Raw genomic sequence first — 15,117 nt, 5'->3', positions numbered from 1 at the left:
TTTTTACCCTCACTTTCAGATGTGGAAGCCAAAGCTCAGACTGGAAAAAGTGATTTGTAAAAGTTATTGACAAGTTGATAATAGAATGGACACAGGGTGTCTGGGTATGCTGAAGAAAGACTTGTGATGCTATCGGAAGCTGTCTGGGAGCTACTTGACCCAGGCTCCAGGAGGCCTGTCTGTATTGCTGAGTCAAAGCCCAGGTACCTATCCTGTGAATCAGGTCAAGGGTGGCACACAGAGTCCTGATAGGCACTGAGAAGGCCCTAAGGCTAAGTGTTCCCTGAGGGCTCTGTTTTCTGCTTTATCTGTTGTGGTAAGTATACAGGTATGATTCTCTGTCTAGATTTCCCCTTGCTTTCCAGCTTCTTTCCTTGCCCTGAGGTGTCTTAGAAAAAGACTGCGGTTTTACCATAGAGACTGACACTTTCATGGGACACAGTGTCCTGGGGAAGGGGTTGACTCACAGGTACAGAAACAGGTGGCCTGGGAATTAACTGCTCCCTGTAACATGGATGTTTGTTAAAATAGATCAGACCAAAGGCAGTGGCCTCAAGGGGGAGGCATTATGGAGAGTAAAGGGCAGCTTGAGTGAGGATAGAAAAAACTGCCCACTTTCCCAATTCCCTCTGCCAACTATAGGCTCATGAAGTTTTTTTTTTTTGTTTTTTTTTTTTGTGCTGGGAATTGAACCCTGGGTGTTTTAACTACTGAGCTAAATCCCGGCCCTTTTTATTTTTTGAGACAGGTTCTCACTAAGTCACTTAGGGCCTTGCTAAGTTGCTGAGTCTGGCCTTGAACTTGCAATCTTCCTACCTCAGCTGAGTCTTGTGCCACCATGCCCAGCTCATTAACATTTCTAAGGTGAAACAGATACTGGTAGTGATAGGTACTAGTGAACTGTGAGGACTAGATCAGCAAGGGGCTGCCTTGCAGAGGTGGTCAGATAACCAGCAGGTTTGAGGAAACAGGTGGGAGACTGGAGTGGCTTAGAGAAGTGGACCCTTGGTCAGGTACTTGGGAGTTGTTCCTGCTGCAGTTGAGTTCCTCCAGTAGGCAGAGGGCATAAGGTATGTAAGCCTGGGGTCTGGGCCAAGAGTAGAGCTTTGGAGGAGTTTGGGCTTCTCTTCTTCTTGGAGAGAAGTTCAGTAAACATGGGGGAGGGAGACAGCTTTTTAGTAATAAACCTTTTAAGAGTTCACGAAGAGGACTCAGGCTGTAGTTCAGTGGTAAAGCGCTTGCCTCGCTTTATTGGGCTTGTTCTTATAGGTCCCACAGCTCCGCCAGTCAGCCAAGCCAGCAAACAGCATTCAAAAGACATTCTAGCTGGTCACAGTGACACACACACCCCTCTACACTGCTATTTGGGAAACTGAGGTAAGAAGATTACAACTTTGACATCAATCTGGACAACATAGTAAGACCCCCCCACACACATAAAGAAAAAGAAAAAAAAGTGGACTAGGAATGTAGCTCACTAGTAGAGTATGAGCTTTAGCACTGGATTCGATCCTCAGCACCACATAAAATAAATAAAAATATTGTGTGTCCATCTACAACTAAAAAACTATTTTAAAAAAGTTCATGAAGAGGGGCTGGGGTCGTGGCTCAGTGGTAGTGTGCTCACCTAGCACACATGAGGCACTGGGTTTGATCCTCAGCACCACATAAAAATGAAATAAAGAATGTGTGTCCACCTACAACTAAAAAATTAAAAAAAGAGTTCATGAAGAGTCTGGGGATGTGGCTCAGTGGTAGAGTCTTGTCGAGCATGCATGGGGCCCTGGGTTCAATCTCCAATACTGCAAAGGGGGAAAAAAACCCACAAAAATCATGAAATTCACTGTTCCACTGGAAATAGAAGTTGTCATTTTTATCAAGGCCCACTGTATGTCCCACCTGTGCTATTATGCATCCTTAATTGTAAAATTGTAAACATCTCTGATAATTTGCCCCATAATGTCCAAGTCTGTGCCTGGGGTTGATGGTGTGGCAGTCTATGCAAGATGTTGACTGCCTGCTGGGTTGTGAACAGAATATATCACTCAGGGTTCTGGAGTCTCCTCCTATTTCTTTTGCTTCTGAGGGTCTCTGCTCTTTGCCTTTTCTACCCACTGTCACTTGCTGTTTTCTAGTTACTGGCAGCCTATGGTTTTGGTTACCATGGTAACCTCCAGTGGTACAGCTGGATAAACTTGAATGCAAGCAGGATGGATTCAGGATAAAGGTGGAAGATGCAGGGATCGGGCTCCTGATATTCTTTCCTGTTATAGGGCCATCTTTGGCAAGCTCAAATGGGTAGTCATGAATGTCTTTGGGGCTCCACTTGTTAATGAAGGATTGGCCAGAAGGGGTAGAGATAGACCCCTGCTCTGGGGTCAAGGGCTGAGGGAAGGAGTCAAGTTGGACATGGAGACTGGCTGTTCATCTTGACTCGAGTCTGGTCTGTGGAGACAGGTGAGAATCAGGTATAGGAGTTCCAGTTTATGTGGTCCTCATTCCTTTTAAGAAGCTTTTTTAATGTGTGTGTGTTTGGGGATTGAATGTAGGGGCTTGTGCTAAAGCTCACACTCTACTAGTGAGCTACATCCCAGTCCACTTTTTTTTCTTTTTATTTACATGGGGGTCTTACTATGTTGTCCAGATTGATGCCAAAGATGTGATCTTCCTACCTCAGTTTCCCAAATAGCCGTGTACAGGTGTGTGTCACTGTGACCAGCTAGGATGTCTTTTGAATGCTGTTTGCTGGCTTGGCTGACTGGTGGAGCTGTGGGACATATAAGAACAAGTCGGGCAGAACTGCTTCTGGCAGAGGCCAGTGGAGGTTACTTGGACTGGGAGAACTTGCTCATATCTAGCTGTCAACAGACCTCCTTTTTTTTTTTTTTTTTTTAAGAGAGAGTGATGGAGAGAGAGAGAGAGAGAGAGAGAGAGAGAGAGAGAGAGAGAGAGAATTTTTTAATATTTATTTTTTAGTTATCGGCGGACACATCTTTGTTTGTATGTGGTGCTGAGGATCGAACCCAGGCCGCACGCATGCTAGGCGAGCGCGCTACCGCTTGAGCCACATCCCCAGCCCCCAGACCTCCTTTTTTTTTTTTTTTAAATATTTTTAGCTGAAGATGGACAAAATACCTTTATTTATTTATTTTTTTATGTGTTAGTGAGGATTGAATCCAGTGCCTCACATGTGCTAGGCAAGTGCTCTAAACACTGAGCTACAACCCCAGTCTTTGGAATAGCTTTTCTCTCCTCTATTTTATTATTGAGGTCAGAGTCCTAATTGTACAGTTCCCTGCCCCCTTTTAAAATATATAAAACCTGACAGTATGGCCAAACTTTGGAGTGGAATTATGAATTTGCATTTTCAAAAAATGGCTGTAGGATTGCATAAAGAGGGACAGATCCTCTGGTGTGGTGGTGTAGTGAGAGTCACACCAGGATTTCTGGGTATCCCTGTCAAGGGCTAATCTCTAGGAAACTTGGAAGGGTCAAGATACCCTTAACACCCTCAATGCCTATCCATACTGATGTCTTCATATCATAAGATCAGCAGAATTTGAAGAAAAGGATTCTAGTTCTGAGACTGAGGTAAGGAAAGCAGTTTCCTTGGCTCTGTTTGCTATGTTGAAATTTTAATTCATTCAGTTAGTAAACCCTCTCTAGGAGTGTGCAATAAGGACCCAGCAGGCAAAAAATTGGACAGTGCTCTTCCTTTCACAAAGTTGATGGTCAAATATTCCTCCCTACAATCAAGAAGCTTGTTCTTGGAGATACTCCTGTTTGTAATCACAGGCTTATGGAGCCTAAACCCTGGACTGGTTTCTCCACCAGAGCAGATGAGATGTTCCTGCTACCAGCAGCACAGTTCCCAGCGGCACTGAGTTCCTGGGTGTGTGCCAAGCTATATGGGAGGTGCTAGTGAGGATTTTAATTAATACTGTGTAATTACCAGGTGGTGCTTAACCATCCCAAATGCCCTTCATTTCCCAAGCCTACAGCTAATCACTGACTGGGCCTGGCAGGAAAAGGGAGAGGAAGGACTGTTCTGTGCTTATTGGTCTTTGGTCAGTAGCTGGCCTCTAGCATGGACATCCCAGGAAGGAATACCTTTTATTCCATTCCACTCTGGTGGGAGGAGGGAAGTTGGGTAGTAGCCTGGCTTCTTTTGTTCACCTGTGCAAAGGATAACAATACTTTATGGTCTACTCAATTTTATCAAGCAGTGCTGGCCCAGGGTCCAGGGTGGAATGTGGAGAGAGAAGGGGTTCACAGATCTAGACCTGGGACCTTAGGAAGAACAGGGAGAAAAATTTGTTTCTGCTCTGGGCATTATTCTTTTCTCACTGTATATAGCTGGCTGAGTGACCTCTTTCAATGTTATTTCTCTGCTGGTGACTCTCAAATTATTTTCTCACTGAAATTTCTACTTCCTACAAGGCCTTCCCATTTTGACATGTCACAGACCTCATGCCAGACTCCCAAGGGGCCTCTAGTCATTCCACCTGTCAGCCAGAGTGGCCTTGATTTGACTAAATCTTTCTTTGCTCTTGCTGTGCTCTTTGCTAAAATGGTTTTCCTCCATATCTTCCTTTAGGCGGGTCCTGCTCATTTCTTGGGGTTAACGTGACTTTACCCCCTAAAGCGGGCCCTCTTGCTCTCTACCAGAGGCAACAGTCGGGTGGGCATGTGTTTTTGCATCTGTATCCCTTTTGTCCTTTAAGAGACTCTTAGCATATTTTAAAAGAATAAATGAAGGGTCTTTCTGACCAAATGAGAGGCACTAACCAGCCCGCTTCGTAGGTAGACCACTTATTACTTAATTTCCCCTGTTCCCCGCTGGGAGCAGCAGGTCAAGCACTTTGAGAACGTTAGAACAGATCGCCAGAGGGTGTGCCGCCCAGCGGCACACGCGCACTGAGGACCAGAGCTTGGCGAGGACGCGCACGCCTGCGGCCGCGTGCGTCACAACTCGGGCGCCTGCCCCTCCTGTCCAACTCTCCTCGCTGTGGGTGCCCCCGGCGGCGGTGGCGGCGGTGGCGGCGGCGGCCCAGAGACAGCAGCGGCAGCACCAGACTGGCCGCGGTAGCGTAGGGTTGCGTGGCTCACAAACAGACCCAGCCAAAGGGGCGCGACGCGAGGAAGGCAAACCAGGGCCGCTCGTTAGGACACCGCGGGCGCCTATAGAGAAGCCGGTGTGAAGGAGCGCAGAGGCTGTGGCCACCGGCGGCCCGTACTCGCCAGTCCCCGAGGCCGCCGCCGGCATGAGCCACATTCAGATCCCGCCGGGGCTCACAGAGCTGCTGCAGGGGTACACAGTGGAGGTGCTGCGGCAGCAACCTCCTGACCTCGTCGACTTCGCGGTGGACTACTTCACCCGCCTGCGCGAGGCCCGCGCCCGAGCCTCATTGCCGTCCGCCGCCCCTCCTTTAGACTTACACGCTCCAGAGCCCTGCCCGGACGCTGTAGCTGAAGCGGACGGCGACTCAGAGGAGGACGTGGAACTGGAAGGTATGCTGCGGACCCGGCCAGGATTCGTGGTGGGGACCGAGGGAGGGGTGCAAGCAGTCTTCAGAGGTCTCCAGAGCCGTGCGGTGGGTCGGGCGTTGCGCCCGGGCCAATCTGACTGTCCAGGGCCTGGACCTGGGAGCTCTCTAATGGAGTTTGTTGGGTTCCTGAGCCGCCGGCTTGCGCCCAGCGTGTGTCATTTCCAAATTGAGTTGCATGGTTCTGGAGTCCGAGAGCAGACGAGTGATTAGTCAGATTCAGCCTTGAAGGAAGCGTGAGGATTTTCAGTCTTGGTGGCGGAGAGGGCCAGAGAGGCGTGGAGCCCACTTCGGCCCCCGCCAAAAAATTTTTCGCCTTTGCTTGAGACCCTTAACCTATTTTAGTTCCGAAGATCAGAGTATTAACATCCAGCCTGTTTAATAACCAGGACAGTAAATTTGAAAATAATTCATTTTGGAGGTTATTGTGAAACTTTTTTTGAGCATAGACAGTAGAAAAAGATGAATGAACCTTTTATACGATCACATTCAACATGTCAATATGTATCACAAATGTTTCAGATATATCTTTTCCCCCCTTTGCTGAAGAATTTTAAACCAAGTGTCAGATCGTTTCATCCCAGCTTGCTCGAGTATGCATTTCTTTCTTTCCTTCCTTTCCTCCTTCCCCCTTCCCTTCCTTTCCCAGAGGTTGAACCTAGGAACACTTAACCACTGAGCTGCATCCCCAACCCTTTTTATTTTTCGAGACAGGGTCTCGCTAAGTTGCTGAGGCTGGATTTCAGCTCTAGCTCCTCCTGCTTGCCCCCCACTGACTGCGCCTGCCTTGAGTATGCATTTCTTTACACACACACACACACACACATTTATTTATTTATTTATTTATTAGTTTTAGGTCGAATCAGTATCTTTATTTAATTTTTATGTGGCGCTGAGGATTGAACCCAGTGCTTCATGCGTGCTAGGCGCGCACTCTACTATTGAGCCACAACCCCAGCCCCATATATTTTTAATTTGTTTAAAACAATTGAATAATATTTGATAAGCAGACAGTATCTTGTTTAGTTTATTGCATGAAATAAAACAACACTTTTTACAACTTGTTTAAGCAAGGAATGTCTAGAAGCAGTTTCATTTTCTTGATTTCTTTCGCATATGATTTGCCAATTTAACAATATAAGTATCCTTTTTTTTTAAGAGAGAGAGAGAGAGAGAGAGAGAGAGAGAAAATTATTTAATATTTACTGTTTTTTGGTGGACACAACATCTTTATTTTTATTTTTTTATGTGGTGCTGAGGATCAAACCCAGCAGCGCCTGGTACATGCCTGGCGATACCGCTTGAGCCACATCCCCAGCCCCCAGTATCCTACTTTTTATGTGATAGAATTTAACAAAATAGTGAAAACACTTGAGAGATGAAGAATCTTAGTGTTATTAGATCACACTGGGGGGGACTTTTTCAAGTCACAGCTGGCAAAGAGTTTCTGTGGGAGATTATAAGCTTCAGTGGAAAAGTGTCCCTAAATTTGTTCATGTTTAAAGAGTAGATACTGCTATTCTGTGTTTCCCTTGCATGTTACATTATGAATTTGGGGGAAATCAGGAATTTTCCAGTCCAGGGCTGTGGCACACACCTATAATCCCAGCAGCTCAGGAGGCTGAGGCAGGAGGCTCTTGAGTTCAAACCCAGCCTCAGCAATAGTGAGGTGCTAAGCAACTCAGTGAGACCCTCTCTCTAAATAAAATACAAAAAATAGGGCTGGGGATGTGGCTCAGTGGTTGAGTGCCCCTGACCAATCAATCCCCAAGTTACCCCCTCAACCAAAAAAAAAAAAAAAAAGGAAAAGAAAATTTCCAAATCTCTCGAGGTCATGAACAAGTTGTCAAACCTGTTTGATTTCAGATTTTCTTATCTTTGAAATGAGGGCAGTGACACCAATCCCAGAGATAAATGTGTTTTTAAAAGCATTATTTCTGAGTGACTCCTAGGCTTGTTTCTTTGTTATTTATAAATTATAAGAGCTATAACCTGCCTCACATCAATTTTTATTTACACAAAACATTAATATTTTAGGAATTAATCCCAGATAAGTTTACAGGGTTCTGTATTATGTCTTCATTATTTGTCATCTTTTTTCTTTTTCTTTTCTTTTTTTGGGGGGTGGTGCTTGGGATCAAACCCAAGACTTTGTGCATGCTAGGCTAATGCTCTACCTCTGAGTTACACGCTAACTCCAGTAACAGAATATCAAAGTATGAAATAATATTTATTTGTGGAGAGCTGGAAGAATACAGACTTATAAATTAATCTGCAGAAGAACAATAAACTGGCATTCAGACTTGATTCATTTTTTTTTTTTTTTTTGTAGAGGGATACAATACGTTTATTTTATTTATTTATTTTTATGTGATGCTGAAGATAAAACCCAGTGCCTCACGAGTGCTAGGCAAGTGCTCCACCACTGAACTACAGCCCTAGCCCCCTTGATTCACTTTTGTAATCACCATAAAACATTTATTATTTGTGAGTTTCCCAACTTTTCTTTTGGAACCGCTTTTTTCTTTCTTTCTTTTTTTTGAGGCAGGGTCTCACTAAGTTGTTTAAGGCCTTGCTAAGTTGTTGAGGCTATCTTTGAACTTTCTATTCTCCTGTATCAGCCTCCCGAGTTGCTGAGATTATAGGTGTGTGCTACTACAACTGGCTTGGTAACAGCCAAGCCAAGATATAATTTACAATCAATTTTTTATTCTTTTTTTCAGTACTGGAGATTGAACCCAGAGGTGCTCTACCACTGAACTACACCAAAAGCCTTTTTTTTTTTTTAAATTTTAATATTTATTTCTTAGTTTTCGGCGGACACAACATCTTTGTTTGTATGTGGTGCTGAGGATCAAACCCTAGCCGCACGCATGCCATGCGAGCGCCCTACCGCTTGAGCCACATCCCCAGCCCCACACACCAAAGCCTTTTTATTTTTTATTTGACACTTGAACTTGGGATCCTCCTGCCTTAGCCTCCTGAGGCATAAACCACTGTGTTCAGCCACAGTTTTAGAACATTTTCATCACCCCAAAAGAAGTGTGTGGCTGTGGTAAAGTGCTTGCCTAGCATGCATGAGGTCCTGCATTTGATTCCTATGACAACACACAAAAATGAAGCCCCATAAACTTTTTTTTTTTGAGAGAGAGAGGGAATTTTAATATTTATTTTTTAGTTTTCTGTGGACATAACATCTTTGTTTGTATGTCGAGGATCGAACCCGGGCCGCACGCATACCGCTTGAGCCACATCCCCAGCCCAAGAAGCCCTATAAACTTTTGCTATTACCCACCAACACTTATTCATTGCTCTCATCTCTAGGCAACTTGTAATCTTTCTATAGATTTGTCTATCCTGAACATTTTATATAAATTTTTTAAAATTATATTTTAGTTGTAGGTGGACATAATACGTTGTGCTGTAGGTGTGACACAATATGTGGTGCTGAGGATCGAACCCAGTGCCTCACGAATGCAAGGTGAGTGCTCTACCTCTGAGCCACAACCCCGGCCCATTTCATATAAATTAATCGTATGATTCACACCTATCACTTAGCATAATATTTTTTTTCCTCTGGAAGTGTTGGGTAATGGGCTTAGGGCCTCATGTGTGCTAGACAAATCTCTATCACTGAGCTACATGCCGGGCTCTTAGCTTCATGTTTTCAGAATTCATCCATGTTGTAGCATGTATCACTTCCTCATTAAAAAAAAAATTGTTGTTGTTGATGGACTTATTTTATTCATTTATTTATATGCGGCGCTGGGGTTCAAACCCAGTGCCTCATACATGCTAGGAAGGGGTTCTACCACTGAGCCACAACCCCAGCCCCTAACTTCCTCATTTTTAAAATTTTTTTGAGACAAGTTCTTGCTGTGTTGCCCAGGCTGGTTGTAGACTCAAGTGATCATCCCTAATGTTGAACTATATGGTTTTCACTTTGTAACTATTAAATCATACTACTGTGAACATTCATGTGTACAAGTTTGTGGTGAATGTATAGAGATTGAACTCAGGGGCACTTTACCACTGACCTATATCATTTGCCCTTTTTATTATTATTTGTTTTTAAAATGTGGTTTTGAGAATAGAACCTAGGGCCTCGTATGTGCTAGGCGAGTGCTCTACCATTGAGCCACAATCCCAGCCCCATTATTTTTCATTTTGAGACAGGGTCTTACTAAGTTGTTGAGGCTGGCCTCAAACTTGGCTATTCTGCCTCCTGCCTCAGCCTCCAGAGTTCCTAGGATTACAGATATGTGACACAATGCCTGTTGTAGTGGGTGCAAATTTTCAATTTTTGAAGTATACACCTAGAAGTAGAATTACAGGGCCATAGGATGGGGGTATAGCTCAGTTGGTAGAGTGCTTGCCTTGCATGTATAAGGCCTTGAGTTAAATCCCCAGCAACACACACACACAAACAAACAAACAAAAAATTACAGGGTCATATTATAATCCTGTATTTAAACTTTTAAGGAATTGGTAGACTTTTTTTTTTTTTTTTTTTAACATTTTTTGGTTGTCAGTGGACCTGTCTTTTCTTTTTTACTTTCTTTATCTATATGCAGTGCTGAGAATCAAACCCAGGTCTTCACAGATGCTAGGCAAGCATTCTACTACTGAGCTACAACCTGAGCCCCCAGTAGACTCTTTTCTTAAGTGGCTACACTTTTTTATATTATAACTATTATTATTGAGGGTTTTAATTCCTCCACATCCTTATTAGCACCCATGTGCATTTTTTATTATAGCCAACTTAGTACCTAATTATGGTTTCAATTTGCATTATCCTAATTAATGACTGAATGTTGTTGGGCATCTTTCTAGGTATTTGTTGGTCCTTTTTTTTAAAATTTTTTTTTTAGTTGTAGATGGACACAATATCTTTATTTATTTTTATGTGGTGTTGAGGATTGAATCCAGTGCAATCCTCACATGTGCAAGGCAGGTGCTCTACCACTGAGCTACAGCCCCAACCCTTTGTTGGTCCTTTATATATCACTTTGAAGAATTGTCTTCAGGTCTTTGACCACTAAAAATATTTTTATTTGGAGTTGTAGAAGGTTTTTGTATATTTTAGATATCAATCTTCTATCAGATACATGGTTTATAAATATTTTATTCAGTGGATTGTCTTTTAATTTTTATTTAAACGCTGGGAATTGAACTCAGCACCTCATGCATGTTAGACAAAGCACTTTACCACTGACCTGTGCCCTCAATTCCTTTTCAGTTTTTTTGAAGTTTTTTATTTTGTGTTTGTATGTGTTTGTGTGTGTGTGCTTGGGATTGAACCCAGGGCTGTATGCATGCTGTATGCATGGTACCACTAAACTTAACTCCCAGCCTCTGCCTGGTGTTTTTTTGAAGCATAGAAGTTTAAATTTTGATGAAGTCCAATGTATTTTTTTCTTTTGTTGTTTATGCTTTAAGGGTCATATATAAGAAATCATTGCCAAATCTAAGGTCATGAAGATTATCCCCTGTATTTTCTTCTACGAATTCTGTAGCTTTTGGATCTTACATTTAGCATTTAGTCCTTTGACACGTTTTGAGGGTTTTTTTTTTTTTTTTTTTTGGTACTAGGGATTGAACTCAGGGGCACTTAACTACTGAACCAAATCTCTAGCTCTTTTTACTTTTTATTTTGAGACAGAGTCTCACTGAGTTGCTTAGGGCCTTGCCAAGTTGCTGAGGTTGGGTTTGAACTTGGGATCCTTCTGCCTCAGCCTCCTGAGCTGCTGAAATTAGAGGTATGTGCCACTGCGCCTGGCTTTGAGTTATTTTTGGTAACATATGAGTTACAACATATTTTGCATAGGGATATCCAGTGTTCTGTTTTTAATTTTTTTTTTTTTAGTTGTAGATGGACACAACACCTTTATTTTATTTATATGTGGTGCTGAGGATTGAACCCAGTGCCTCACATGTGCTATGCAAGCACTCTACCACTAAGCTACACTCCAGCTTGAAAAGACTATTCTTTTCTCATTTAATTGTCTTGGTACTATTGTCAAAAATTGGGGAGATTTAAGCCGGGAGAGAGGGTGGCATGTACCTTTAGTTCCAGTGACTGGGGAGGATGAGGCAGAAGAATAGCAGTTTCAAAACCAGTCTCAGCAACTTAGGCGTTAAGCAACTGAGACGTTGTCTCAAAATAAAGAGTCTGGGGATGTGACTCAGTGGTTAAGTGCCCCCTGGGTTCCATTCCTGGTACATCCCCCTCCCTAAAAAAATATTAGGAAGACTTAGAGCCTATTTGGAGATGGTGTGGGGTGTTTTGGTTCTGAAAAGCTCAGAAAACTGTGTGTATGTCCTGTGTGTCTGCTGTGAACCCTATATAATGAAGGAGGAACAGGTTGGCAGCTTTTGATTGAAGCTCAGCAAACCTTTGTTTGTTTGGTTATAGAGACATTTTACAACTAAGCCACAACCCCAACACCCCGCCTTTTTTTTCCCAAGATAGGGTCTCACTAAATTGCTGAGGTAGGCCTTGAACTTACAATCTACTCAGAGGGGTCATGTTGGCAGTTGGACAAATCCTGACCCCAACTGTTATCTTGGAATGTTTGGATTTAGCTTGTATAGCACAGAAAGAGACCTAGAAGTGTTCTCTAAATATGGCCCCTTTGTTGATGTGTCTATAGTATATGACCGGCAGTCTAGGCATTCAAAAGGATTTGCCTTTTTTTTTTTTTTTGGTATTGGGGATTTAACCCAAAGTGCTGTACCACTGAGTCATGTCCCCAGCCCTTTTTATTTTTTATTTTGAGACTTAGTTGCTTATGGCCTTGCTAAGTTGCTGAGGCTGGCCTCAAACTTGCAATCCTCCTTCCTCAGCCTCCCAAGCTTCTGGGATTATGGGCATGTGTCACTACACCTGGCAAGAGGATTTGCCTTTGTCTATTTTGAAAATGTAGGTGATGCCAGGGAAGCTAAACAACATGCTTACTCAATAGAGTTTGTTGGACATAGAATCAGAGTTGATTTCTCTGTAACAAAAAGACCACATATCCCAACACTAGCCATTTATTTACATGGTAAGATTTATTTATGGCAGCTCACACTGTTAGGTTTACTATGACAGAGGATACGATTGAGGCTATGATGATTGGGACTACTATAGCAGATCATACAGAGGAGGAGAGGTGGATGGAGATCTAGCTACTCAAGACTTATAAGATTTATAGAAAGTGATCACCTTCCCCTTATGTTCCAAAACTTGATGCCATTCACTTCATTACTGTTAAAGCATGAAGTTGAAGATTTTCTGAAACTTTACATACAGCTGCAATATTATTTGTGGACAATATTTTTTTTATTGTATCCAGTTTAAAAAGGAAACAGTGCCTAGTGAAGTTAGGTGACTTACTCCTTTTATGATGACTACTTTTGGTTGAGTTAAAATGCTGTTTTCATTTTGCATTTGTGTAGTCTGGTACTTTGTTCAAAGTTAAATGTTTTTAGAAAAGGTTTCTCTAGGGGCTGGGGTTGTAGCTTAGCTGTAGGGCGCTTGCCTAGCACATGCGAGGCCCTGGGTTCGACCCTCAGCACCACATAAAAATAAATAAATATATTGTGTCCAACTAAAAAATAAATATTAAAAAAAAGAAAGAAAAGGTTTCTCTAGGGCTAGGGTTGTGGCTCAGAGGTAGAGCACTTGCCTAGAATGGGTGAGGCACAAAAAAATAAAATAAAGATATTGTGTCAACCTACAGTTACCTAGAGTAATTTTTTTTTAAAGGTTTTTCTACTGAGCCTGGGCACAGTAGTGCACTCCTGTAATACTACCAACTAGGGGTGATGAGGCAGGAAGATTGTAAGATTTTTCAACTGAATCCAGGATATTCTGATGATGAAAGCCTTCTGTAAAATTCTACCAAATGACAAAAACCAAAAACAAGCAGTTTGATTAAAAAAATTGATTGGGGGGGCTGGGGTTGTGGCTCAGTGGTAGAGAGCTTGCTTAAGCGCGTGTGATACCCCAGGTTCAATCCTCAGCACCCCATAAAAATAAACAAATAAAATAAAGGTATTGTGTCCAATTACAACTAAAAAATAATTTTAAAAAATTGATTGGGGGTCTGGGGTTGTATCTCAGAGGTACAGCACTTGCCTAGCATGTGTGAGGCACTGGGTTTGATTCTCAGCACTACATATAAATAAATAAAATAAAGGTCTATCTACAACTAAAAAAAATAAAGAAAATTGATTGGGCAAACAGCAAATACATGAAAAAAAATGTTTAATTTCTCTAGTAATTAGAGAAATGCAGATCAAAACTGCTCTAAGATTTCATCTCATTCCAGCCAGAATAGCGATTATCAATAGTACAAGCAATAATAAGTTTTGTGAGGATGTGGGGGAAAAGGTGCACTCATACATTGCTGGTGGCACTGTAATTTGGTGCAACCACTCTGGAAAACCGAATGGAGTTTCCTTAGAAAACTTGGAATGGAACCACCATTTGACCTAGCTATCCCACTCCTCCTCTGTCTTTACCCACAGGACTTATAGTCGCACAGTTGGGGGGGGGGGCCTGGGGTTGTGGCTTAGTGGTAGAGCGCTCGATTAGCACCATTTGACCTAGCTATCCCACTCCTCCTCTGTCTTTACCCACAGGACTTATAGTCGCACAGTTGGGGGCGGGGGCTGGGGTTGTGGCTTAGTGGTAGAGCGCTCGATTAGCACGTGAGGCCCTGGGTTGGATCCTCAGCACTACATAAAAATAAAATAAAATAAAGGTATTGTGTCCAACTACAACTAAAAAATAAATATTAAAAAATCAGCACACTATAGTGATGCAATCACATCAGTGTTCATAGCAGCTCAGTTCACAGAAGCTAAACTGTGGAGCCAACCTAGATGCTCTCCAGTAGATGAATGGATAAAGAAACCGTGGTATATATACACAATGGAATATTAATCAGCATTATAAGAGAATAAAATTATGGAATTTGCAGGTAAATGAATGGAGTTGGAGAATATCATGCCAAGAAAAATAAGCCAATCCCCCAAAACGAAAGGCCAAATGTTCTCTCTGATAAGTGGATGCTGATCCATAATGGGGAGGAATGGGAATGGGAAGAATGGAGGAACTTTGAGCAAAGGGGAGGCAGGGGAGGGGAAAGAGGGGCAGGGTCTCACTGAGTTGCTTAGCACCTTGCTAAATTGCTGAGGCTGGCTTTTGAACTTTCGATCAAGTAAAATGCTTTAAATAGAGGATTGATTTATATTAATTAATTTCACTAGAGATTGACTTAAACAGGAATTAGGGAGACCTGGGTTTATATCCTAGCTCTATGATAGCCACCCAGTTTTAGTTGTTCCATTGTTGTTTTTGAAAGGAAAGTGACCAACACACTTGTAGCCACCAAGAGATCTTTATTTCGGCAGTGTCTGATAGACGGAAGGAAAGAGAGGAGAGAGAGAGAGAGAGCAGGGAAAGAGAGAGGGAAAGAGCAAAGGGAGAGAGAGAGGGAGAGAGCAAAGCGAGGGGGGAGAGGGGCCAAAATCTAATGGGGTCTCTGGGTCTGTAAGCCAAGGCCTATGGTGATTGGATCAT

The 15,117-nt window shown here is 42.7% G+C and overlaps 1 protein-coding gene across 1 annotated transcript in view; it reads left to right on the top strand.

Moving 5' to 3' along the window:
* The first annotated feature begins 4,956 nt into the window (after window positions 1-4,956).
* PRKAR2A (protein kinase cAMP-dependent type II regulatory subunit alpha) overlaps window positions 4,957-15,117 on the top strand; it is a 76,071-nt gene continuing 65,910 nt past the window's right edge. Inside the window, exon 1 of the mRNA XM_081302553.1 lies at window positions 4,957-5,511. Within this exon, the coding sequence (XP_081158679.1) occupies window positions 5,265-5,511 (247 nt within the window). The 5' untranslated portion in view covers window positions 4,957-5,264. The remainder of the gene's footprint in view (window positions 5,512-15,117) is intronic.

Source organism: Spermophilus citellus (assembly GCF_964194105.1).
Source record: "Spermophilus citellus genome assembly, chromosome: 7".
In the NCBI taxonomy this organism is placed as follows: Eukaryota; Metazoa; Chordata; class Mammalia; order Rodentia; family Sciuridae; genus Spermophilus; species Spermophilus citellus.
The sequence above is the reverse complement of the archived record's forward strand: the minus strand, read 5'-3'. Positions and strand labels throughout refer to the sequence as shown.